The sequence below is a fragment of the Heliangelus exortis genome, chromosome 5, assembly GCF_036169615.1.
Source record: "Heliangelus exortis chromosome 5, bHelExo1.hap1, whole genome shotgun sequence".
Taxonomy (NCBI): Eukaryota; Metazoa; Chordata; class Aves; order Apodiformes; family Trochilidae; genus Heliangelus; species Heliangelus exortis.
The window spans coordinates 17384778-17412514 of record NC_092426.1 but is presented as its reverse complement, the minus strand read 5'-3'; the positions used below and the strand labels follow the sequence as shown (position 1 = coordinate 17412514).

Genomic DNA, 27737 nt, shown 5'->3' with positions numbered 1-27737 from the left:
GTGAAGAAAGAGGGAAAGGTGCCAAGCAGAGATTTCCCCACAGTAAATGTTGAGGTGGCAGCTGTGCCCCTGCAGCCATGGAGGAGCACAGGGGAGCAGCCCTTGGAGGACCACACTGGGTGAAATGTAGATTTGTAGCCCCTGAAGAGTCACTGGTGGGCAGATGTGAAGCAGCAGCCTGTGCAGGATCATGGAGAGGGGCAGATGTGGATCTCCCATGAGAGGGACGCCATGTTGGCGCAGGGGAAGAGCGTGAGGAGTCCTCCCCCTGAGGAGGAAAAGCAGCAGAAACACCATGTGGGAACGGACCCTAAACCCCCCCTGCCCAGCCCCTGTTCCCTGAGGAGGAGGCAGCAGCAAAGGGATCCTGGCCTGGGAAGAAAGGAAAAGCTGAGTGGGGAGGGTATTAAGATCTGGCCATGTTCTCTCTCTCTCCATGTAGATTAAATTGGTGTTTTTAATTCCTCAATTAAACCTCTCAATTTTTTGCCTGTTACTGTTACTGGGGAATGCAAACCTCCCCATCCTTGTCTTGATTAATGAGCCTTTGGGTGGATTTTCTCCTCCCTCTCCCATGGTGGGGGTGGGAGGTGAGTGAGCAGAGGCCTGGTTGGTATCAGCTGGGCCTAAACTGTGACACCAGTACAGAGTTATAGATGTCAATAAAACCTATATTTTATAAAAAGCAGTTATACAAACCCATGTGTTTTATGAATAAAGTTAATAATGAATTCCTGATAGTCAGTTGAGCTCCCTGATATCTTTATTTAGAAATAACTATAATAAGAGTTCTGATTGTAGCCTATCTCTGGGACATCCAGTTTTCAAATGAAGAATAAATCACAGAAAGAAGAGGAGTTAAACTCTCTCTCACTTCTGATTCCTGAATTTTCTGTTCTTGGTTCCAATAAATGAAGGCAAAGTTGAAATGACCCATGAGACAGTGGGTCACAATATCACAATACTCCAGCTGTAACAAAGCAGCACCACTGAATTCATTTAATAAACCTGTAGGTTTTGACCTATGTTCACAATCTCTGAGCAGTACATCCCGCTTCTTGTGCTAAGCCTGGCCATAAAACATATGCAGAAGGATTTGCCATTTAAAAGATTTTGAAAAAAAAAAAAAAAATTATATCATATAGCTCAATAATTACCCATCCACAGTAGTACAACTCCATAGCAGGATCATAGCAGATGGTCTCACAGAGCAACAATACTATTCACTATTCTAACTGACCTGAGGTATACAGTGAGTCTCCTTGTGCAAGTCACCTACCTGTTTTATGGAAATACAGCACATACGGGCTTCCACAATGACTTAAAAACAGAGATAGGACACAAGATATTATACTATTTCCTTTCCAACCTTCTTAAACGGAGATGGCAGAAAACAGGTCCCAGAAAATACTTCATTCAGATCACTGTTTCCTCTTCCCCCTTGCTTCACTGAACTTGGTGTCTACAGGGCTGTTTCTCTCACAAATTCTTTCTCCTCTTTGGCTGCTGTTCCACAGAAGCTTTTTTCCCCCTGTAAAATATGTTCTCACAGAGGTGCTACTACCACCACTGATAGGCCCAGCCTTGGCCAGCAGTGAGTCCATCTTGGAGCCTGCTGGCATTGGCTTTATAGGACACAGGGGAAGTTTCCAGCAGTTTCTTGCAGAAGCCACCCCTGTAGTCCCCTGTTATTGAGACCTTGCCATACAAACCCAATACACCTGTGCACTTTTCATGGGAAAAACAAAACCCAGCTGTCTACAGCTGGCTACTTCAGGCCACTTACTCCAGTATTAGAATTTCATCTAATTTATTATTTCTCCATCTTTCCACCTGACACTGGTCTTGTTAGCTTGGATATCCATGAGATGGATCTTGGATGAACTGATAGTTTCAGTAAGACAGAAGCAATAAACCCAGAATGATCTGTTAAAATGCAAATGACATGATTTTAGCTGTTGCATTAATATTCATCCATCAGAGATTTTCACATCACAAACTCAATTACTTCTCCAGCCACTCTTGGGAGATTTTTTTTCTTCCTTGGACTGATGGTTGAAAACAACATATTAACAATACATACAAAGTAAGAGTTAGTCCTATTCCAGCTTTATTAATCTCTAAAATCTTGGTCTGGCTTTTTCTTTGCAAGAACCAATGAACTCAAGGAACTAATGGGATCTGCAAGATGGATAACAGTGCTGTTCACAGCAACCTGTACTTATAACCATAGAATCATCACGGTTGGAAAGGACCTTCAAGATCATCGAGCCCAACCATCAGTCCTCCACCACCTTAACCACTAAATCATCTCCAAAAATGCCACATCTACCCATTTTGTAGATATATAATACCCCTAGGGATGGTGACTCCACCACCTCCCTGAGCAACCTGTTCCAATGCTTCACCACTCTTTTGGAGAAGAAATTTTTCCGAACACCTAGTCTGAACCTTCCTTGGCGCAACTCTTCTCAGTCAGGTTTTCCGTGGCTTTAAAGGACAATTTACCCAAATAAAGATTACAGCACTGTACTCTTGTCTAGGAGTGTATTCCAGTTCAAAATGGCTCTTGGTAATAGGCCAGCAAATTTGAGACTGTTTAAAAAGCGAGCTATTTGACATCTGTTGTTCTCAGTATTACAGATCAAACTCTGCTTTTAGTCACCAACGCACCAGCCTACGGGAGGCTCTTGCAGGGAGATCTCTGCTCAAGAGCAAGACCACAGCTCGCTGCCCGGACCCGCACCGCTGCTCGCTGGGATCTCCCGCCCGCCCGCCTCCCCCGAGCCCTTACGGCGCGGCGCGCAGCCCCGCCTCGGCCCGGCGGGGCCTCCCGTTTCCCCGGCAGCAGCTCGGTCGCCCACGCTCCGCCCCAGGCTCCGCTCGGCAGGCAGCGGACCGGGAGGCGCCGGGGACGCTGGCGAAATGGGGCTTGAGCCGCTGTTCCAGGCCTGGAGCTACTTCAGGCGGAGGAAGTTCCGGCAGTGCTCGGATCTCTGCTCGCAGCTGCTGGAGAGGCCGCCCGGCGAGCAGGTACAGGGGGCCGGGACGGGCCGGGACGCCGGGGGCTCCGGATGGCTGGGGCGGGAGGCGATGGTGTCGGTCGGGAGCGGGCAGCGTCCCCGCTCCCTCAGCGGCCCGCCGGGGCGAGCACCACCGGACTGCCCCTCTACCTGTTGCAGCGGCCCGAGGGGCCGTGTGTGACCGCCCGTTTGAGGGCCGGAGGGGCTGGGCCGCGCCGAGCCCCGCGAGGAGGAAGAGGAGGAGGCCGGGGCTGCGTCCCCTCACCGAGCTCCCGGCATCGCTCCCGAAGCTGGCGGCGGAGAGTAATGGGCTGCCGGCTCCTCCTCAGCCGGGCCTTGGCGGCCCCCGCCCCAACAGAGCCAAGGGCGGGGAGTGGTGCAACAAGTACGGGGCTGAAGGGAAGGGAACTGTGACGGTGGTGGGGCCCCAGACTCCTCACAGCGGTAACTTCATTTCACTCGATATGTTGCGAAGCTAAAGGAGGAAAAGCCAGAACTAAAAGTGATGTCTGTTTGAGGATGTTACTGTTGATTTCACACGGATGTTCAGGTATCACAGTTGCTGTATGGACTAAATCTCGTAAGGTTGAACAACCATTTTAGCGCAGCTTCTTGCAGAGCATTACTAGAAGACAGAAGGCATCTTAGAGCTACATATTCAAGGAATATTGAGGGCAGTTCTTTTCATCACAAAGGAAAAGTCTGTAAAGAAAGCTACACAGTCTCACAGTTGAGTAAATTGTATAAACTGACAGGATGGATATTTATATGCAAGTCCTATATAATTATTTGCATTTATGTTATTGGATCTTGATACATGCAATCTTTGCATATCACCTGATTTGTGATAGAAAGTCTTGAGACAGCACAGGTAATAACAGGAAATAAGAGTCAGAAAGATGATAGTGCTTCTGTTGCTATTAATTTATACATTTTAAATAAGTAAAATATTTTCCAATCTATGATCTCAGCAAGCAAATATAAAGACTGCTGTGTTTCAACTGTGTCCTGAAGCTCAAGTATAAAATTGTTTTGTTACACTTGGCAACTCCTAACATTTGCTGGGCTGCTTACAGTAGCAATGGGAAACTTATTGAAGACAACTGCAACTGACAGAAATGCAGGTGTACAAAGCTGTGCAAAATGTCTAGGAGGAAAGCAACAAAACAGCCATGAGATGATGTAGATCCATTTGCTTTGCCTTATTTCTTCCAAATATTTATCACACGTGCTGCAATATTATGTATACGAATTATGTTGTTTTCTTAAATAAAGCTACATAGTCTCCCTAGAGACCCAGGACCTTACATAACAGCAATGTGAGGGTTTTTCCAAATACTAGGTAAAGTTGGAGCAAAAAATTGATCACTTATTTTTTGAAATGATCAGACGAGCCTATAAATAAGCTTCACCTTTTGTAAGAATGAAAGAGTGAAAACATTTAAAGTAATTATGCTTCGTAAATAAGTTTCATAGGTGTTTTGAAAAGCCTTCCATGTCATGATTGCCAGCAAAGGACTGGACTTTATAACTTCAATACGTTCATCTCACAGTTTCTTTTTATGTAAAAAATATACTCTTCAGCAGCAGCATATTTCAAACCTACCTGAAAGTTTAGATGAAAGAGAAATGTCTTTGCTTCCTGTAGAGGCAAACTTGAAATGTGGTTATTTTGGCTCTTGCCCCGTGTAATCTTCTTGAGGTATCCTTATGTCCCGGGTTTGTCTGGGATTTTTATTTTTATTTTTATTTTTATTTTTATTTTTATTTTTATTATTATTATTATTATTATTTTCTGCCTTCAGTTAATTTTCACAAGAAGACAGGAGAGGACAAAGCCAGGATAGCTCCTGTGGTAATTTGTGTATTCATTTATTGGTATTATTAATAGTATTATTTCTTCTCTCCCACTGGGGGGTGGGAAAGATGTGAGCAAGGAGCTGCTGTGGTGCTTAGCTGCTGTCTGGGCCTAAACCATGACACTGTATTAAGAACACTTTTTAAGCAGGTAGTAATGACTTCTAAAAATAACTAAAAATACATCTTTAGCTTGGAAAATATCAGTCATCCTCTTTAACGTTTTAGCAGTGCATGGAATGATGTTCCAGTTTTTCTCTGAAAATAGTTTATCCATAGACCAGTGTTTGAGTAACACACATTGTCAGCTTGCAGACCACCAGCAGGTGGATTGCACTCAATGTAAGTACTTTATGCAAGTGGAGTAGCAGTTTAGAGACTTTTAAAATAATAAAATAAATTGAGAGGTGTTTATTAACTGCCTTCAGTTAATTTTCACAAGAAGACAGGAGAGGACAAAGCCAGGATAGCTCCTGTGGTAATTTGTGTATTCATTTATTGGTATTATTAATAGTATTATTTCTTCTCTCCCACTGGGGGGTGGGAAAGATGTGAGCAAGGAGCTGCTGTGGTGCTTAGCTGCTGTCTGGGCCTAAACCATGACACTGTATTAAGAACCTGCAGTTCAGCAGGATCTTGGAGTATACTGTACTCCAAGGTGTATAATGCAATGTCTACACTACTTCTTTCTATCATTCCTAGCTGTTAGTCCAGACAGAGTACAGCTCCTCATAGAAGACAACATGGTTTATACCACCTGTTTATTTTGATACAGCAGGTTGGAGAAACCAGAGTATCAGTTAAATAACTTAAAGTGCAACTGGAACTAAGCTCAAAAGTGCAACAGGAACCAGCTCAACATACAAAATCTTACACTTGAAATATCTTAAAGTAAAACTTTTTCTAATTATCTAGTTAAAATATAGTTTTAACATTCATGGCAGACAACATGAAATGGCATTTCTCTTCAGTCAGCTGTGCTTATGATTTATGATCTTTTAGATTGTACATTTTTAGTGTAATCAGCTCAAAATCTTAATATTTACAGATTATCTGTCCAAGTAAGCCTGTATTTTATTATTCTCCTTCTGTTCTGTAAGGCCTTGGAGGACTCCTCTCTATGCTATTGCACTTATTTTTATAACGCTGCTTTCTGTCACCCATCTGTCGGGTGCTCCCTGCTAGACTTCAGGCATAAAGGAAATATTATAGAGGCTCAAGAATGTGTTTTATATGTAGTTGAAAGATTATGAACTATTTTGAACCTACCTAATATAAAAGATTGACAAAACACAAATGTTTATATTGTAGCATGTGTACTTTGCATTTAATAGAACCACTATTTTATAAAACCTTTGAAAGATACCGGACTCAAAGGCTGAGTAACAGAGGTAATTAGAACTCAAATAAGTGACATACATAATTCTCTTGACTTGTCTCCTGACTTGCCTCATCTCATACTATTGTACATTATTATTCCGTATTTATCATAATGGTAACATATCAGTTAAGTTGATGTAGTTGTGAATACTAGAAAAGTTATCCAAGATTACTTTTTTTTTTTTTTTTTTTTTTTTTTTAGGTTAATTAAGAATCCAGGACTGTTCTTAGGCTGATTGTCTGTGTTGCTTTTGAAAGCAGCATGTTAATGGTACTAGCAGTTCCTAAATATTTTGATTGAACTTTATTTCTGTCTTCTTAGAATCATAGAATCATAGAATTGGCTGGGTTGGAAGGGACCTCAGAGATCATGAAGTCCAACCCTTTCACGGTCCAGAAAATAGTTCTTGCATCTTTCTAGTATAACCTGGAGAAATATCTAAAATTAAGTATGTATCTTTTTCGTTACCTAACCTTATATGCGTGGTTTATTATGCTTATAAAACACACAGCAATTCTACATGTAATCATCAAAACCTTAATGGGAACACTTCTGAACAGCAGGCCCAAGATATGATAGACGTGTGCCTCCCAACCTCCTCAAGCAGGGAAGGAAGAATCTTATAAGAACAGTACCCTTGGTCACTGTTCAGGAATTATTTTCTTGGAAGAGCATTAGGTTATGATATAAACCCAGCCACAGGAGGTGATACCTTTAAAGAGATGCTCAGGAATGGTTGAGTTAAGCTGTGATTGTTACAGGTCAGAACTTTTTCCTTGCTCAGGCAACTAGCCTGCTCCTTTCTAAGACATAATGTAACAAGTAAGTAAAGAAAGAGTCTAACAGGGCATAATCTTAGGGGTGTTTTCATGCCTGAAAGAGACAGCCTTTGCTTGTCTGAAAGCCTGTCCCATTTTCCCCATCTGCCAACAGGTCTGCTAAATGATAGCACCACTCCTGCTTCATTGCAGCCACAACACTGTTATAAAACTATGGGCAGCTGGAATCTGCTTTCCACAGTAGCCTTAGAAGTAGGCATTTTTACCCTTCACACTTATAAACATAGTAAGAAATTTTCTTGACCAGTGGATCTGATATATCTCTTAATTTAGCACTCAGTGTATGTATAGAGTAGCATTCAGAATTTGTTTGCATAAGAAGTGTAATGATGTTTAGAAAGTTCTCCTTTAAGAGCATGGTAAAAGATAATTTGAAGATCTCCAGAGTAAGTTGGCTTATGCTTCCAGCTAGAAGCTGCCTTAGTTGGTGTAGAACTCTCTATGAACTCTGTCACCAGATGCTGTAAGCCCTGGGAGGACTTAAAGGTAAGGTGTTGACCTTTTAGCCAGCTGGGCATGAATCAAGAATTTTCTTACCTAGCAGTATCAAGTGACATTATAAACCTGAATTCTTAAAGAACACATCAATGAAATCAAAATGTTTTAAAATCAGTTATGTTTTAGCCTGAAGAGTTCTTAATGAATAAATGTGCTGAACATTTTTATAGAATAATTGCCTGCTACTGACTTAAATTTTATGGAAGAATGGAATATTTTTTTCTATAAAATGTCCTGTACTTTACTTCATTTAAGAGTTAGGGATATAAATTTTATTGATGGAGTTTATTTCTGTTACGACAATCTCCTCTCAGGATAGATAAAGCTATGTCTTCTGTGACTAGCATTTGGGCACACAAACACGTGGAGCACTGATGCTCAGTTTAGTTATTTCCTATTCTAAGCAAAGAGGCAATGTCTTCTATGTTTATAGTAATAGCGTGACCCAGAGGAAATACAATCCAGGGCTGTCTCTGTTGATCATCCTGATTAGTTACCTAATCTGATTATTCTTCTTTGTGTCCCATATGTCAGATTCAAGGCAATAACCAGTACCGATGTATGAGGCCTGCTCTATTTTAACAATTAAAAAAAAATTGTCTAATGTAATTAATAGACATACAGTGGATCTCCTGCCTTTAACTTGATTTATGGTCTACTGTGAGGATTTGCTTTTGTTCATTCGTCCTTGCTTTTGCCACAGTGAACCTTCAGCCTTGACCACCTGCATACTTCTTTAAGGTCATAATAAAGTTATAATGGATATGTTTATGTATTTGGAACTCAATTTAAAAAGAGTCTTCAACTGAACCAGTTATTGGCTCGAGAGACTTAATAATTAAGTTTATGCGTAAAAATTAGTGATACATACCACTAATTTTTTGTTCCTGGGCAATGTGTTTTCTGTGTTTCTGTTCTTAATAATTTGAAGAGCATTTTCAGAATACACTAATTTTATTATTATTATTATTATTAATTTTAATATCTATGTATTAAATTAAAGCTGAAGTTAATTGTAGAATGCTCTATTAGAATATAAGGTATATAATCTTGTTTGATTCCCTCTTCTAGTCTATAAGTATCAGAAGCCTTAAATTTTTTAATATTCTCTATACTCTTCAAATAAACTGACTTTACACATTAACTTTAATTTTAAAATGCTCTCAGTGGATTTAGAGATCTGGGTTAAATCCTTCCTTCATTGCTTTTACAGTCTTATTAATATCAAAGGGGCTTTATATATGTAAATGAAGAATAAATTTGACCTTTTGTTTTGAGATACAAGCTTACATGGTAACACTATTTGTTAATCCTCTCAAAGAAGTCTTTATTCAGAATCTAGTTCCAGTGGATTACTTGCATGAGTAGCAAATGCTGGATCCACCCATGTTGATGTGTAAGATTTTTCTGTTTTATGTTTTTGTTGTTCCAGAATTGTATAATTGTTGTTCCTCCCACTGTATAATGGGAGGGTTCTATTACCCACTTGAGTGTGATTTAAAATAAATTACTTTTGTTATAGTTTTTATTAAAATAATACATTAGGATGTATGAACAGGGCATACTATCACCTACCCTTATGTGAGAGTAATGTTTTTAGTAAGTATTATTGGCAAACTCTGCTTTTTTTCCAATTTTTTCTGAATTTCTTAGTAATATGAATGCTCCAACATAAGCAAATTTGTTTTATTTTAAAATTATTTTTAAACCAATGAACAGTGCCTAAAATAAGATACACATCTGTATCATCAAGGCATTTTTGAGTTTGTGTAGATGTAATACTCCTAACCTTGTCTTCATTAGTTACTGTAGCACATATGGTATGGAAGAGCACCTACTGTTCTTAAAACATTTTCTAGTGTGCCATATGTGCTGTAGCACTTGGACACAATGGGATGAATAAAGTGGAAGTTGAAATATCTTGATGTCCTTAAGTACTTAGAAAGCCGAAACATTTTTATTTTTTAGAAGAAAAATACAATAAATAAACTAACATATTAAAATAACTTGGAATTCATTTAATCATATGTCTAAAATACAAAGACAGTTTCAGTGGCCTTAGTCAAGCCCAAGTACATCACAGACAGCTGAGATTAATTCCTCTATTAACATTTAGATCCAAATATAAGCTGGTTTATGCATTGTAACACCAATGAAAAAGTTTGTGATTTCACATATGAATTTTTAAAGGACCATAGAAATTCCCGTGCACTACAGAAGGAAGAGGAGAGATCATCACTAGTCTTGCAGGTCCCTGCTGTCATGGAATTCACTGAGTAAAAATGCTCACATTGAAAGTAGACCAAATCTTATACCACAGAGTATAGGTCTAGTGCTAGCTCAAGCACTAGTTTGACCTTGTTGTTCACTTAGTGAAATGTGAGCAAGCAGTGTGCCCTGGCTGCCAACTTGGAGAAGACATTAGTGTGATCTAATAGCAGCCTTCTTATACATATAAGGAGGTTGTGAAGGAGATGGACCTGGGCCCCTCACTATGGTGCATGGAATGAAAGACAGCAATAATTCCATTTTTGTTGTTATTTGTTGTTGTTGTTAATGTTTGTCATTTCCATTCCTAAATTTCTATTTCTTCTCTTTTCAGGAGCTTGATTCTGAATACTCCGTGTTTCAGGTAAAATTGTTTTTGTAAATACAGTTATTAGATATAATCATTAGGAAGAATTTCTGTTATACTGAATAATACTTGTTTTTTTGTTAAATCCTTAATGAAATAATTTTTTTTTTAATCATTGGTAAGGCAGTACATTTGATAAAGGGTATTTTAAATAGGCAGCTTATATGAGAGAAATAAATTTCTATCAAATATATATTTCTTATGAGTTTATTCAGCAGTTAAGTAGCTTAGTGCCTTCTGAAAGCTAAATTGAATCTATCTTGAACTGAATCACCTTCATGTGCTGATGAGATTAGAGAAAAGCCAATGTGTATTTCACAGACAACAATGTTTATGCTCTTAGGGCTCACTTTTGTGTTTCATTTAATGAGGTGTAATAGTGGGCTGCTACCCATACCCTTTCTGCTCCTACAGCTCATTCTCACTGCCTACCTTGAGTGGAGTCTGGTACTCTTGAAGCTGTGTGATGATGTTTTGCATTAGCAATTGGAGACTGAATAATTGATTAGTTTTCACTCTGCTATGTTAGCACTAGATTACTGCAATGGGAAGAATAGCAATGTGCAGGTGGTGGCATCCAGCCCACAGTCAGAAGAAATTAAAGGCAATATGAAATTGCATCTTTAAATACAGCTCAAAACATATTTTACACGTGTGATTACATTCCAATGATGTCATGCAAGTTGTTTGTATACAAAATGGTCTCAGTGAAATACAGACAGATATCTTCATAAATCTGCTCTTCTCAAGGTAGTTTCTGTGTTCTGGAATAAAATGCATGATAATGGAAAGGACTGTTAGGGAATGAAATCTCTTTTACCAGATTCAGGAAAGAGGAAGGTACTCCATTCAGTGACAAGCAGGTTCTCAGGAACAAAGTGAAAGGCATTTTGTAACTTTTCTTTCTGGAGTTTAGACCTCCTAAGAAGTACTGTATCACTTTTCTGTACTTAAGGTACTTAAAATATTGCTTCCCTCTGTAATTAATATTACGTTATTGTAAAATTTTGTTCTGATTATGAGTTAAACAAGCCACATCTGTTTTGTTGTGAATGTGTGGGTTGTCTGAAATGAGCTGTCCCTTCTTTATTCCTACTGTTTAAGTGCCCATTTCATACGAATGCAAGTTGTATTCATGAACACCAGCCCTGTTGCTTGTCAGAAAACAAAATTATCAATCCTTTGAGTGGACTAAGCCAAGGTGTAAGTAATGTCATGTGGTTACTCAAATATATGCATTTATTTTATAGCTATGATTATAAATGAGCCTTCCTCTCACTGGTGGCAGTGGGACTCTTCCAGTTTTCTGATTAAACCCTTACAGATTTTCAGTTAGCAAAAAATCTGTGCATTACACCATAGCAAATTACTAAAACTGTGTATTTTTTTATGAACTAAAACCTGCAACCCAGAAAGCAGGCTTCATACAAGGTTGAAGTAGCAATAGGAAATAAGTTGAAGTCATTGAGCTGGTAAGAAAATCTTTGAACCGAGCATGAATTTTATGTTTCATGTAACATCAAGTGATAAAAGAAAACTTTATGAGCAAAAGAAAAAAATTGTTAAGGAGGGTTGATTTTAAAAGAGGAATATGCATGTCTTACACTTTCTTTTAAAAAGTAAGCCAAAAGCCATTTGCTGTAGTTCTAATTAAGCCCTATGTGCTTTGGTGAGTAAGTAGCAAATTTTTTTTCATTTAAAAGGGTGTCAGAAATTTCATTTAATTATTCTGAAAAGATGTTTCTGACATCTCCATCAGTATGCCAATATACATTGTTACCTCCTTTTCCCACGTTTTGATTTTTTAGATATTAGATATTTTTAATCTACAGGCTGGTGTTTTAACTAAGGAATAGTATAGGATATTTGAAATTTTTTTCATTGTAAAGCCTCAGACCAGGAGCTTAACACTGAAAGAGCAGACTAAGGAATTTTATGACAGGTATTTTTTCAGTACTGACAAAGAGACATTTTTCTTTTAAAAACACATTTTCTTATGTTTGTTATTTGAAAAATCACAATGATATACTTATGCCTATGTTAAGAACTGTCCCCAGTTTTAGCAATTAATGTAGAGACTACTTTCAATTCCCAGGAAAATATTAGTATGAGCAGCTTTTTGTATCTCTCGTAGGAAATTAGCCCATGTTTGGCTTTATTGAGATTTCTAATTTCACCATATTCCCAGTGTAGACATAATTATGTTGGCTTCAGACATGTATGTCTTGAAAAAAGCAGAGTACCTTCATGGTGTTAAAAATTCAACAAGCTAAATACTTCTATGGAATAATGAAAAACAGTTAAGGGTGTTGAACATTTTAACTGCATATTGCAATGCTAATTAAAGGCTGTCACCCTACTACATAAGAAGAAACTAAAAGATAATAAAGAGTTATGTATCTCTGGCCTAGATTCAGATCATCCTGCCTTGTTTATTTCTCTTCTAACTTGAACAATGGTTTCTAGTAGTGGTTTCACTGAATCCCTCCTGCTTGGAAGAAAGCATGTTTAAAAGGGAGAGTTAAATATTTCAACATTTTTAGATACACTTTCTTTTTGACAGACTGTTATAAAATTGCGCAGAAATATGAGAGGAAGGGACAGTCTGAAGATATGATGAATGAGAAGTGTCCCATTAAATGATTACTTAAATTATTTATTAAGCCTGGAGTTCAGATCTTCTCTTACCTCTTATTTAAAGAACAAATGTTTCCATGTGTTTGATCTTCAGTTCTATTAAGGTGTCATCAGTGTGATTCTACTAACAGTCTGATTGTTTTGGCAGTGATTTTTATTCTGGAAAATCTATGATGATTTGTTCAGTATCTGAAGGAAGATCAGGGACTTGTCTTGTGGCTGCCTTTATCCTGCCAAGTCTATGAGTACATTACAGTCATATTAGGTTATCAAAGTTGTTTCATCTGTACTTATTTTGCTAGGACTTCTGTATAGCTGCCACTGGTTTTTCTTTTCCCCATTGATCTGCTGTCTCTATAGTCTACACAAAGCTTGTCACATAGGCTATAATTTTGCTTGCCTTTCCACTCTGCTTATATAATCCTCCAAGACATTTAATGTAGTAATTTGTCAGTTAAATTCACTAACAAGTACTACAATAATCTCACAATCTGAGATGCTTAGTCTATAAATTTGCACATTTTTTACAACTGATGCCTTGAACAAAGGAGTTTTAGATTATCTTTCTAAAGACTGTTTCATGTGTGTAGTATTGTACTGGATCTTTAACTGCTGGTTAAAAGAGTTTTCTTCTTCCTCTACAGATGCATGGTAAGGGCATTACTTTGCATTACAGTGTTTTACTTACCTTTCTTTCCCATCCCAAGTTAAATAAGGTGTCTGTCAGCAGTGGATTTTGAATTACTCTGGTAGCTGGGGATTTCTTCAAAAGCACAAGATCATACAGTGCTGCCTGTGAACTAAATTAATCACAGCTTTTCATGAGGCATGAAATTCTATCCTCTGAATTTAGTGACCGTTGTCTGAAGTTTTGGTGCCCTTTCCACCTCCATCAGGTGGATGTAACTACCTGGAAGTCAGGACCTCACTCAATCCTATTAAAATTGTGAAGAGAATAATCTTTTGCTGATTAAATAATTTACTTGGTGTCTTGAAGGTATTTTGCTCTGTACTTTATCCTTATTCAGGCTGCCTGGAGCCTGAAAACACGAGCTTTGACAGAAATGGTCTACGTGGATGAAATTGATATAGATGAAGAGGGAATTGCAGAGATGATCCTCGATGAAAATGCCATCGCTCAAGTTGCACGTAAGAATGACTTTCACCTGAATACATTGAACCAGCAAGAGCTCTTTTGGTCAGATTGTCATCTAGCATAAAATAGGACTTACTGCAGTGACCTGATATGGCTTTTAGCTGTTGCTACAAGATAAGTTGTAGATTGTTTTGTGGCTGCATGGCAATGTTGAGATACACCACATGATATTGCTACAGTGCTTAGGCCTGTCAGACAGTTTCATAGAGATGGTGTTTTGTCAGCTTTTCCTCTACACCTCTGTGCTCACTGGCTCTTTTCCATCAGTGCATTCATTTCTTTTACTCTTTTTTTTTTTTTTTTTTTTTTTTTGTCTTCTTTAGGTACTGTGGGAAACCTAAGAAAAATATATGCCCTTGAAACTGTGAATATAATCCGTATGCCTGTACTGTAGGCAGCAGTCTTGCCAAATCTGATGTCACCTTTTTGTGTCATTTCCTGCAAACATTTTATGAACTGATTTTCTTTCTCCTGCTTTTCTCTACTTTTTCCTCTATAACTTCCTGGGGGACTTTTTCATCCCTATCATTTATTTGGTATTCAGCTCTTTTTACCTTTGTCAGTTCCCTTCTAAGTGGCCAGTAATTAGTAGTCTTCCACTACTTTGGGGCATTATTTCTATTTCTCTCTGTTTCTTTAATGCAGTCTGCACGGGAATTCATATGCATCTTATTAGCTGTGATTCTCAACCTTATAACATGTCAAGGAATTCAAGGGAAGACCTAGATGTTGGACAGAACTAATATTAGAAGCATGAAAAGCTTTTCTTATCTGGATAGGAGCATGCAATTGCATATCTGTTTGGCCACATATTTTTTTTAAATTGCTATTACATGCTTGGTCACCTATAAACAGTTAAGCAGTACTCATGTATTTATATGTTAGGGTAATCTTATTACATGCATCTGTCTTAAAACAGCAAAATAATATAATTTAGTCTTTTAAAATTTTATTTTATGCCCCCTGTGGGAATGACCATCTGCCAAGAAGTATAATTTGATTAATATTATTGAGAAATAAATCATTCTGGAAAAATACACTCAAACTATATTTAAACTGAAAAAATGTGACTTTCTGGGTAGCATGTCACAGATTTCAAAGTCAAAGAAAAACAGTATGATAGTTAGCTTCCACTCCTGAATCATGGAGACAAGACTACTATTTGGGCTTCATATCTACTAGTTGTGCCTGAACTAGTCTGTAGTTTTTCAGAATTGGTAAGAATTCAGAGAGAGACCTCCCTGCTGTCTTTAGTAAATTTTTTATTTGCAAGATTATATCACTGCTGAATGTTTACTGGGAATCACCAACTATAGTTCCAGCTATTACTTCTTTGTGTACAATTTATGCCTGATGTGAAGTCTTCCTTTTCAAAGGTATTCTGAGGTGTTCCCTCTGTCTCCTCCAGGCTGAACAGGCCAAGTGCCTTTAGCTGCTCCACATATGGCTTCCCCCTCCCCTCTAAACCCTTCACCAACCTTGTAGCCCTCCTCTGGGCACTCTCTAGTGGCTCTGTGTCCTTTTTTGTACTTTTGTACTGTGGTGCCCCAAACTGCACACAGTGCTCAAGATGGGGCCACACCAGTGCAGGGTAATGTGGGACAATCATCTGCTGTGCTTGATGTGCTCCAGGACTTGGTTGGCCAAAGTGCAAGACTGGGTATGTCAGAGGTAGTTACAGCTTGAAGGTGGGAGAGAGAGAAAACTGAAAAAGGGCATACTTGGGGTTTATCTTGGGGGAAGAAAAGAAGGACGGAAACTATATAGCTACTAATTTAACTTCAGTTTTTGGAAACATTTTGAATAATAGCAGTTCACAAATACCTGAAAAGTAGACGAGTAACAGTGATTTGTCAAGAACTGGCTGTGTCAACTTAAATCTCATTTCTTTCTCTACATGGTATGAAGCAGTAAAGAGACCAGCAGGCATAGATGTCATATCTTGCTTTTAATAAGGTTTCTAAAGCCATCTCTTAGACATTGACTGAGGAGGTCGGGAAAACTGACTGTAATCAGTGAAAGTTATGGAAAATCCATTGAGGAACTACTGATTCTTAATGATCCACTGTTGAAACAGAAGTATATGAAAAGAAGGACCCTTTGTCTGTTCATCTGGGCTGAAGCCAGTTCAGTATTTTCATACATGACCTTTGGATATGGATGACTTTGAGCTTTATGGTGCCCTAAACTGGGGACGAGTGTTCTGCATGGGTCTGGTAACATGGGATACCATTCTCCATTTGCCTTGTAGCTGAAGGCTTTGTTTTACTTACTCCAGTCTGATTACTATTTTTGTCCCAGATTATACCATTTCAAATCAGCATTATTTCCTTGTACCAGTAATATTTCTTACTTCAGTGCTCTCTGTTGCTCTTAAGATGTTCTTGAAAATTGTGGGTTAGCCCCAGTAGGCAGCTAAGCAGCACTCATCCACTTGCTCCCTCCCTCCCAAGTGGGATGGGGGAGAGAATGGGGAGAGTAAAAGCGACAAAATCATACTCATTCTAGTAGGTACCTTGTAATAGTCAATTAAACAATTTTTCAGTAGTATAGTGCAATGTCTTTTTTTTTTTTTTTTTCAACTTCTTTTTCTGGTGCTATGTCTCCTCAGTTTGAACAAAGAAATTTCCAGGGTATTGTAAGACACAATCATCTCTGAACATCTCCTGGACAAGGGTATAGTATCTCAATGTGAAGTGAGAAATGCTCTTATTTTATAGGACCAGGAACATCTTTGAAACTCCCTGGAACTAGCCAAGGTGGAGGCCCCAGCCCAGCTGTTAGGTATGTGATTGTTTATTTTTTAAAAATACGAGTCATTGCAAGTGGCAAATTCTAAATTTAACTTCTGAAAATGAAATGATTCATATATAAACATTCAGATTCTCTATCGATAAATACCACTCAACATAAGGCTAATGTGCTTAACACCTTCAGGCCAGTAACTCAATCAGGAAGACCTATTACAGGATTTGTGAGACCCAGCACACAGAGTGGACGGCCAAGTACTATGGAACAGGCTATAAAAACCCCTCGGACAGGTCTCACAGCTCGTCCAATTACCAGTGCGTCTGGGAGATTTGGCAGGCTGGGAACGGTAAGTGATTTGACTGTTGTTAGAATGATGGCTTTCTTGAGCAGAGTATCTTGTACAGTGACATAGTAGTTGACCTTAACTCAAGTTTGAAGGAGGCAAGCAGTTTTAATTTTTTATTTAAATTCTTTTCAAAGTACAGTTCTTGTTACTTTTCTAGTATGTGCATATAAAAAATATACAAAGATTTCACCAAATGCACATTAATTCCAGATTCATAAGTTATTTGAGATTTTTAGTCACTGGAGGCCATAAAAAGACTATGGCATGATTTCACCATGTGTATGTTGAAAATTTCTCCCAAGTTTTTCAGTTTACTCCAAAACAATTACTATTCTTTCAGTGTCTGTCTCTTCAGAACATAAGGAAAATAAACTGTACTACTTTTATGCTGTTCTATTGGTAAAATTAATAATCTTCAACTTGTGTGAACATGTTATACAGATTATCATCACATTAATGGATAAATCTTCCTTGATGTTTTTGTTATCCCAGCTGCCTTCTGTCCATCTAACAGTCCAAGCTACATGCTTAGGCACATTATGGAAATAGAGGAGAGAGGGAAGAAGAGGGTAGTTCCAGAAGGTAGTTCATGCAATTCCTTTCAGGGACTTTATGGAAGTAGCACAGAATCCTGGCTTTCGGAAAAGATGAAATTCATAAGAAGGGTCTGTACTGCACAGTAGAGCAGTGCATCTACAAATGCAGTTGGGTATTTGCATTTTTTTATACTAATAATACTTCGAAATTTTCCAGGAAAAGCATAGGGCATCTTCCCACTTAAAAAATTCTTTCTCCCCTTCAGGCTTCAATGATAACAAATCCAGATGGCCCTTTCATAAATCTGTCTCGACTGAATTTAGCAAAATACGCTCAGAAGCCCAAACTGGCAAAGGTATGTAATTATTTTGGTTAATGTTGTGATGTCTTTTTCATATTTTCTGTCATTATGCATTATCCTACTGCATGTAGGATTAGGAATACAAACAGTGATGAACATTTTTATAGGTGTGAGGTTTATAAAGATAGTGTGCTACTTATCTTTCAACAATGATTACCAGATTTGAAATATGTCTGAAGAGGTTATGTTGAAACTATGATCTATGAAAAACATTTGTATAGCTTAAAATACTCCATTGGTAAATAACTTTGAAATATTTGTATGGGCATCATTTTGGGAAAGACCTTGAAGATGAAGTCCATCTATCTCTTAAGGGAAATTATGAGTCAGTTCTTTATCAGTTCTGAAAAAACTAACTGTCCAATTATGTCATTGCCAGCAATCAGCCAGCACACACCTTACTCTAAATCCATCACTGTCTGTAAAACAGGGAGAACCCTGGGAAGGATTAAGAAACACAAGACACATGTATAAGAAGCTAGGGTTAGTTCTTCTGCCTGAAGACAGCTTTTAATAGTGTTTGGTAACTATTTACTGTTGAAGTAGTAGGTAGGTTAGCTTTCAGATGAATTACTTATTCTCAGCAATAGCTCTCAGAAATGAGAAGCATATGTATTTTTGACAGTTGTGATTTTTAATTAGCATTTTCTGCACCAGGGGGGCAGCTCTGTTTTCCTTCAGTTTTGTGTGAAAAGAGGCTTAAGCCAAAATTTGTAAAGCAACAGACATAGAAACATCCATAGGCAGCGAGTGTACTTGTCGCTATTATGAAGCTAATGCATTATGACATTAACATTTCACACAAAATGGAAGATCTAAATTTAAATTTGAAGCTACATGGATTTATAATTTAAAAAAAAAAAAGTCTCAGGGGTTGAGACTGCAGGCTGTGCTCTGTGTTAAGAATTATTGACTGAAGTTTTGAAACTCTTTGAGCGGTCACCTCTCCTAGGTGCAAAAACATAATAAATCTTGAAACTATTAAATACATGTAATTAGCTTGTGTATTCATGTTGACATATACTCCTCCTACACACTTCTTTCTTATGTGTTTGCTAAGTATATTCATGGCTTTTTTTTAGTTAGATTATTGATCTTTTCACTGCATGACTAGGTCTTCCAGAGTTTTGAAGTATACAGGAATGGGACTTCTCACTGACTAGCATCAGCTGTGTTAAGGACTGTCTCAGGGAACTCCTTAATTGACATATAAGCTATCATCACCTGTCTCCAGAGAGAGCCTCTGGTAAATCTCAGTTAGCAACTAGTTTATGGCAGGAAGATTTATTGTTTTTACCTTGTGGATTTTTAATAGAGTTAATAAATAAAAACTTTTATCCAAGTGACTGTTCAGTCATTTAAATCCTGTTGAGGGTCAGGGACTATAGCTAATAGCAGTAAAATCACTGCGCTGGCCATGCAGGAAAACACCTTTTGAGCACTTTAGACTTTCTCACTTCTACTGAATGCTTTCCTGTTATTGAACTGGAGGAGGAAATGGTGCTGGGTTTTTAAATCTGTATTCACTTTCAAAATATAGCTGCCTTTTTTTTTTTTTTTTTTTTTTTTTACTTTAAGGACCAAAGAGAAGAGACAATTCCACTAATCTATTGCAACAAATAAAGAATAAAAATGCCTTCCTGTAATGACACTGTGGCACATCTATACACATTTTTGTCTATTCATGTCTTCATTAAATATAAATGTCAGCATTGCGATGTGTGGATGTGATTTGCTTTCATAATGAATTAATTTCTGCCTCCCATAATAAAGATTCTGTATTGCTCTAAAATTATACTATCAATTTTTATCTACAAATATGATAATGCTTTAAATACTCTTTTGACAGGCATTGTTTGAATATATTTTTCACCATGAAAATGACATTAAAAATGTGAGTAATTTTTATGTTCCATTTTTGTTTTTTATTGAGTACCATTCAGTTATCTTTCTTAGTATTCTGCTAAGCTAAGGATCCAGGTATTATAGAAGTGAATAGGCTGATAATCAGAGATGGTAACTTGCAAATACCAAGATAGAGGTGCTCTCTTTTTTTGAGAAACATAATACTCTAGTGCTTCAAACTAGGTTTTCCGTTGTCTCTAGTCATTTTAAGAGAATTTACTGGAGCCTGAGCAGTAGCTGCAATGTGTTTGGTGGCTGCACTGCCTGAGAAGTTCGGAGGTCCTGAGGCTGGGGAGTAAGCACTAAGTTTCAGAAGGCTATTGACACAAGAAGGTGATAATATCTAACAAAATAGTTAATAATTTAATTGGACGTCATTTGACATTTTAAACTACTAAGATGACTGTTTATGCATTTGGGTCAATAGAAAGGAAATGTATTTGGTGCAACAGTGGAAAAATAAAATACCAATAGGACTTTGGACACTTACTGGAAATGTAATTACATAGTGCTGAGGTGTTTTGTTCCCTCAAGAGAAAGATTATATTGTCCATATGGTTGTCCATAACATTTATCCTCAGAAAAACTTTTCCTAATAATACAGTTTTTCTCTTACCTTATCCAATGTTTTTTTCCTTGGTTCTTCATATGTTCCTGAACTGGTAAGGTCAAGTTTGGGTACATATTGTTCCAACTTTCAGAAGTAGATAAAGGTTGCAGAACATTTTTGACAGTTCACACAGGGAAATAATTCATTTATTCAGTGAATAAAGTGTCAAAATATTTCATTACTATGTTACACATGTGCACCCGGTTGAAATGGAATAAAAATTTCTCCTTGAAGTTTGTTTGAAAGAGTTGCTTGTGTCAATAATGAATATCTGACTAACCAGTTATTGAATTATCTGCAGTACTACTAACTGCTGTGATTAGATTTTAAGTTAAACTCTCCAGTTAATAACACACAAAAAAATATATTTGTTGTTGTGGACATATATCATAACCATTTCCAAATGTACTGCTATGTGAAGCTTTTTTATCTAGTATCATATTATTATGGTTCTACACTGTCAATTTATTGCATAGCATTCTTTTAAGAGGATTGAATTGCAATGCACTATTAATCCTAAATGTGGTTGAAACATTAAGTGCAAGTGTCAGAAATGTCAGAGAGATACAGCAATTAACATTTACATATTCTTATACAGAATATGTAGAAAGTGCCTGGAGTTTATTCCACTAATAATTACAATTTTTATTGTTTGTTACTGAGAACTCAGTTCACTAAGAATAAAAGGGTCACTTGATTAAATGCCACACATGCCTGTGACCTGCACTTTAAGGACATGCAGAATCTCTCTAGGCTAGACAGATAATTTCATACAATGCAAGGAATTTTCCAAGCACTGCAGAAAAAAAACATTTAGGCTTTTTTTACCGTATACTGCATGTATTTTAAATCTCTGTTGAGAATACTGATTGACTGTCTTGCAGGTAAAGTTTGGTTTATGTTTTTTCTACACAGTAGCCATTTGGATATGTATCTGTAAGCAAAAAAATGTCAACTTTGTCATCACTGTTTGTTGTGTAATGAGATGAACATCAACATGTTTGGTTGATGGTAGCATCTTGTAGGAAAAAAATAGTGTCACTCTTCATAGTGTGAGATGCCATTATAGTGTAATGCTCTGAAGAATTCATTTTAACTGTTCAGTTTGCTTTCTCTTATTTGCTATCATTCCTCTTTTCTTCTTCAGTTTCTACACCATTTTCAGTATATTATTCTCCAAACGGTCATCCTTGTCTTTTGAACCTTATCTGCATTGTTTTTTCTTAAAAAAAAAGTCTTTAAATTTTGCTTAAACTTGGCTGCATCACTGTGTATTCACCTCTCCTACTAAAAGCACTTCACTAGTTCATTTTCTTGCTTCTTCCTGAAAAATATTGCTTAGGATTCAGCAGAGAAATGGCACATATATTAACTGCTTAAAAATTGATCTGAAACTTGCTTGATCACCCATTAGAGCATTTGCTGACTTCTCTTTCATCTTTGTGTTACCTGCAACTGTGTGATGTAGCACATTCTTAAACCACTTTTCTGCATGAGATGAGATGAAAGAGCTTCGAAGGCTGGGAAGCCTGGGAAGTTGGCTTAAGTTTGTGACCATATGGACTGAAAAGCTTCTACTTGGGAATTTGTGCATGAGTAGAATTGGAAGACCACTGTTTTGCAAATGAAACACAAAAGTAGTAGTGACAATATCCTTCTTTTGTCACTGGGCTGATCTGGAACAGTCTGTACTGTTCAACTGCATTATTATTTAAGAGGCAAAGGCAGTTTTATTATTTATCTTCTGTTTAGTATTCTGACATTGTATAGAAAGAAATAAAAAAGCCTCAGCAATTTCAGTTGAGAAATATCATTAATCATTGTGCATTCAACTAGACAAATAATGCTAGGAACTAAGTTCAAATTAAAAGTACATACATCTGTAATCTATCAATTATTGGAAATGTGGGGTTGCAAGAAGAGAGAAGCACTAAGCTTTTGCAGCACTTGAAATTATATTCAGAACTCTTTCATCTTATTTAATGAAATATTAAACACTTCTCTGAAGAAATTACTATTACCCTTTCCATTATTGTTCTTGTCTTGTTTCCTTTTGAATACATTTACTTAATAACTGACTTTCTATACCCTTGAGCTGTTTCAAAAGCCATTTTGTGGGGTAAATGCTGTCAGAGCATGACAGCTTAAAAGGCTTGTCCAGAAATAGTTCTGCTGCTCCTTTTTTCAGCAGTAGACTGTGACATCACATTCTGCTGTCATTCACAGGTGGGTGATGATGACAAGACACTTTGTCCTTCAGGAATTAAAACGGGCATACAGCATATACACAGGGCCACAAGTCCTGATCCCTGATAATTCCTTAGTTCTTCCTAGTACTCTGAAGTTTATATTCCCTGATCAAAATCTATTTATAATTGAATTATGTTAATTTCCAAACTATAGAAATCTGGGAGACTAACCAAACCCTAACCTGAACTGTGGTAAGGAGTTGTGGTAAATTGACTGTGGCTAATGTAGTTTACCCACTTTTCTTATGAACTGGCTTGTGTTGATTTGTCTACAAATAACATTTCAGGTAATAATTGTTGCTGGGTAAGTACTGCCATTCATAAGCAAGTGAAAAAAGCCACAGACATTTGCAATTGTTTCCATTTATCTTAGTTTCTTGGTTTCTATGTATGAAATTACTAAGATTCAAACAAATTTACATTTACCAATTTAATTTTGCAATACAATAGTAAATTACCACAACCCTACAAACTGTCCCATATTTCTAGCAGGAAGGTTTAGTTATAATACAGTTTAGCTAAGGAAAGTAACAGTAGGAAAGTTAATCTCAGAATCAAGCTAAATACCATTGCAATTAATCTACAATCTTTTAAATTTTAAACCAGCTGTGATTTATTCTCTGAGAAAAACTTGGTCTTTTTTTAAATACAAAACCCACTAAGTATTAGGGAGGAGCAGTATCTTTATTAGCACAAATATAAGAACTGGGAGTAAAATAAACTTGTTCTCAGGTCTAAAACTGTTATTGAAATATATTCCTGCTTCCATGAGTAGCGAAGCTACGTGCTCTATAGATTAACGATTTCCAACATTTTCAGATGATGAGTTACATCCTAAAATTTATTAGACCTTTCTGCGACAATCAGTGTAGTTTTTTTTTTGATACATACATTGGATGCAAACTTAAAAGTATGTACCAGTGTCTGCCAGTCTACAGTCCACACTGTGTTTCCCTTCTAGTTAATAATATGGCTGCACCAACATTCTGCAATGCATGGGAATGCAGGACAGGCTTACTGCTTACTGCTGGCTGTTATAGACTGGTTTAAATTAATATGCTGTGCAGGTTGAACATTGTTTTGTCCCTAAATAGTGCAATTTAAAAAAAAAAAAGTTCGTAGCAAATGGAAATTGAAATATGCTAGCAGTTGGTATTGACATGGCAATGTGAAGGCTTTGACTTTTAAAAGTCTATTTTAATCAATTTAGTAACATTTTAAGGGCCACATTGTCAAAAGATTTTCTTGCGATACCAGCAGGAAGTCTAACTACCAGCATACAAATAGGCACCAAGCCTTTTCAGGCAAATACTTTTTAGAAACATTGGTAACATGTAATTTTTTTTGGATTAAAGTTTTTGTGGTTGCTGGTAAAGTATCAGAAACAGGATTTTCCCAGGCCTTTTGTACTCACTTAGTAGGAGAGTATTAAAACAGGAATTGATTTCAGAAACTAACTTCAAAATGAAGTCATGCTTTTTTTTCTTGACATTAGTAATAAGATCCCAGTAAGAGTCCAGGATCTGAACCGACAGAAGCTGCTGATCTTAGTGTCTACTAAGCCTGAAGCAGTCTTAGTCCCCATTGTCCACCATCAGCCAGAATTGTTAGCCTTGCATAAAATAGTTATCAGTAATAATTAGAGTATCAGAAAGAAAGCTGAATGTGTAGCTACAGGAGGGATCATTCTTATAAATTCCTTCTCCTTGAATACTTGTCATCAGCACACTCTCGGGAAAGCTCTTTGCAGCACATGGTTTGCAGTATATTCCTCCCTCATTGTAAGTAGCTGCCCATGCTGCATTTGAAGTAGGTGTGGGATTTGACATGTAGTCACATTGTTTATACATTTTAAACACAACAAAAATAACCCATATTTTAACATTACTGCTTTACCAAATTTTCCCAGTACTGAGAAGAAATTGCTTAATGCACCTTTAGATGAAAGAAAGTGTTTGACTGGAGGGGAAAACAGTAATTTCAGTCTTGAAGCCAGCTCCTTCTCCATTATAGCTGTCACTCCAGAGGCCCTGTTGGGCAATTTGCAAAGCCATTAAGAAACAACTGAGATAACAGCTGGCTGCCCCCTGAGGTCTTCAAGAATTCCACCTTAACTGGAAGAAGTTGTAAGCTTTCCTCAGCTGTCTGTGTCCTGTCACAGAAGCAGGGAATGACAGCTGTCTTTCCCTTTGAGGACAGCATCGATGCAACTCCTTAGCTCATATCTCTACAAAAAACACTTTCTCACAGAGCCAAAAGACAGCAACTTGTCCAAGGTGTCACAGTTCCACTAGTTTGCTGTGTTACGTAGTATATATCCCTGTTAGTGATTTCCAGTCTCATTTTGCTAGCAGGAAGAACAGGAATCAAACCCAGAGGTAGATGTCACTAAATTACTCTCTTTCTAGGTTTTCAAGTATTCAGACTATTTTTTTCCTGGAAATTACTGTTTTCTTGCCTGCTGAGTGGCCAGTGCACAGAACTTTTCCTTTGTTGTTCCTAGTAGATAGCTGGTTTCTGATTTCTGTGGTCTGCAAAATGTTTATGAAAAGAGAAAAAAGGTCAGTTCTTTGTTATAAAAATACTGTTAAGGGTTTTGGACTATTTTTTATGATATCCCTAAAATACGAGTAACAAATATAGTGTGGCTTTGATATCTTCTGGGACAAAATGGAATTTTTCAAAAAAGGAACACCAACAATGCTTCTTGGGTAGTTTTTGGTATAGAACACACATCTATTTGTTTTAACATAAATGTTGAAATTACACCTAAAACATAAAAAGCCATAGAATCTGTCTGTGTTGGCTGATGGTAGCACATTGCTTAGCATATATACTTTTACAATATACAAGATAAAAGAGATTTTTAGACCTCCACCCTCTTCAATAGCTCTCAGTTTCTTATGATATTTATCTACTTTTCTTGTCTATCATAAAATAATTATTTCTGTGATAGACTTTTTAAAGTAAGAAGCATTTCTGACAATATATCTGAGAGTTCTCAGAAGTGCAGGCAGCCTGCTATTAGTAATGAGTGGGAATTTCTACAGTATTTTAAACTGGGTGAACTGATTTCTTTATTTTAGAATATTTGTACTTGTCTGACAACTTACAGTAAGCAAAGATGGGAAGCTTGGAACTGTGTATCAGCTTACACAAATATTCTGTATATTCTGGAGCAGCACTTCAGTTCTCTGATCAAATTTTATGTTTTCTCTTTGAATTACCAGAAGCTATTTGGATTACATGTTCTTGTAGGGACAAATTATTCTTTCACATACTTTATGCACTTAACTATAAAAACAATAAACACCAAGCAGTGCCCCCAACTCAAGTTTACTTTTTTAATTTTATTTTTCTCATTAATTTTTTTTTTCACTTTAATTGTCCTTTTAGATTTTGCTCTTTACAAAAATCTTCACAATGTTTGCTTCGTGTTCTTTTTCTTTGTGTAAACATTGAAGGTAATAACTTAAGTTGATGGGTTTGTTTTGGAAGGCTCTAGATTTGGCAGCCCTTGCCACTGAGCATGCACAATTCAAGGACTGGTGGTGGAAAGTCCAAATTGGGAAGTGCTACTATAGGTAAGCTCTTGTTCATTTATTCTCTGATCTGTGAGTATCAGTGCAGGACCTGAATACTGGAAATATTATACAGTGCTGAGCACTGAGAAATAGTTCAGTGTTCATTTGTAGAGTGCTGTGCTTACAGTCAAGTCTCCTTTAATATGAAAGGAAATTATGTTCAACTTCTTGAGGTAAAGGCATCAACACCGAGTACCTTTAAGTAACTGAACTAGTTGCATCTTCACCTTTGTTAATGTGTTTCAGAGCAGCTGCTTGAAAAGTTGACAATAAATGCAAAGAACTATTGTTAAAATAGACCACACAAAATTAATATTACAGAATTAACATGAGAAATTAGATATCAGTGAGGGCTTTATGAAATATGCTTTATGAGATTTATGAAATAAGGAAAATTGAAATATTCATGTTAGACTGTTCCTGCCAATATTACATTTCTCAAGTACTAGTTCCAAAGAAAGCAAAACCTTAGGACTGGCACCCCATCCTCGAGCATCTGATCCTGGTGACACAGCAATGTGCCTCTCTGAGGAAAGTGGCAACAGCAGGAAGGAGAGCTGGGTGCAAGCAGCTTAGGGTGGTTGCTGAGTAGCTATGGTTGTAACAGCCAGTTCTTCAAAATGAAGTGAAACTCCTGATACAACCCCACTTCCCATAATCCAAACAAATAATGAGGCAGCTTCCCCTTTCATCTTTTACCGTGTTTTTTTTCCATGAATGTAAAACGTGTGGATATTGTATTGTTTGTAAAAAACCTGAAGCATCATCTGCATTCTTTACAGTTTATTAAGCAATTCTTGGATGAAGAGGCTGAAAATACAAAGCATTTAGCCCTTTAAAATTCCATTTTGTATCTTGGTTTGAAAAAATTGCCTCTTTTTAGATGCCCAAACTAACTAAGTTCTTCACTGTCCTTAACCTTTATTTGACATACTTTAGAGGATTATACTGATTTGGTTTTGTTTTGCTTTTGAACTTAGAGGTCATTCACCCCTTTCAGGATTTTTATAGAATGTTATACAGACTAAAGTATCCAAGCAGGCACATGCAATTTTCAGGATACAAAATTATCTTGTGTCCCCATTGGCTGTGTTTCTTCAGTTTGGCTGGCTTCTTCTGGCTGTGTTTTGTGTCTCTCCACTGAGTATATGTACTCTTTGTCTGAAAGAAAAAAATGTCAATTTGCATATGAGAAAATGCACAATTTTGCCATTACAAAAATGGTAAAATCCACTTTACTTTGTATTCTATAGAGCATTTATAGATTACTGCAAACTACAGTAATACTACAAAACAACTGCTTCTGAGATGAAACAGACTTCTGTGAGGTTTATGTGCCATTTAGTGCCCCCTCCCTAGTGCCCTTCT

The 27737-nt window shown here is 37.1% G+C and overlaps 1 protein-coding gene across 4 annotated transcripts in view; it reads left to right on the top strand.

Moving 5' to 3' along the window:
• The first annotated feature begins 2778 nt into the window (after positions 1-2778).
• Positions 2779-27737, top strand: part of TTC8 (tetratricopeptide repeat domain 8) — a 37927-nt gene continuing 12968 nt past the window's right edge. The window contains exons 1-8 of one of the 4 annotated variants that reach the window (XM_071745797.1): positions 2779-3033; positions 10201-10230; positions 13899-14019; positions 16747-16810; positions 16964-17123; positions 17926-18015; positions 19871-19915; positions 26284-26369. In XM_071745797.1, the coding sequence (XP_071601898.1) occupies positions 2926-3033; positions 10201-10230; positions 13899-14019; positions 16747-16810; positions 16964-17123; positions 17926-18015; positions 19871-19915; positions 26284-26369 (704 nt within the window). In that variant the 5' untranslated portion in view covers positions 2779-2925. Of the gene's footprint in view, positions 3034-3551; positions 3574-10200; positions 10231-13898; positions 14020-16746; positions 16811-16963; positions 17124-17925; positions 18016-19870; positions 19916-26283; positions 26370-27737 lie in introns of those variants that run through there. The other 3 variants (XM_071745796.1, XM_071745795.1, XM_071745794.1) reach the window with 3 other exon arrangements.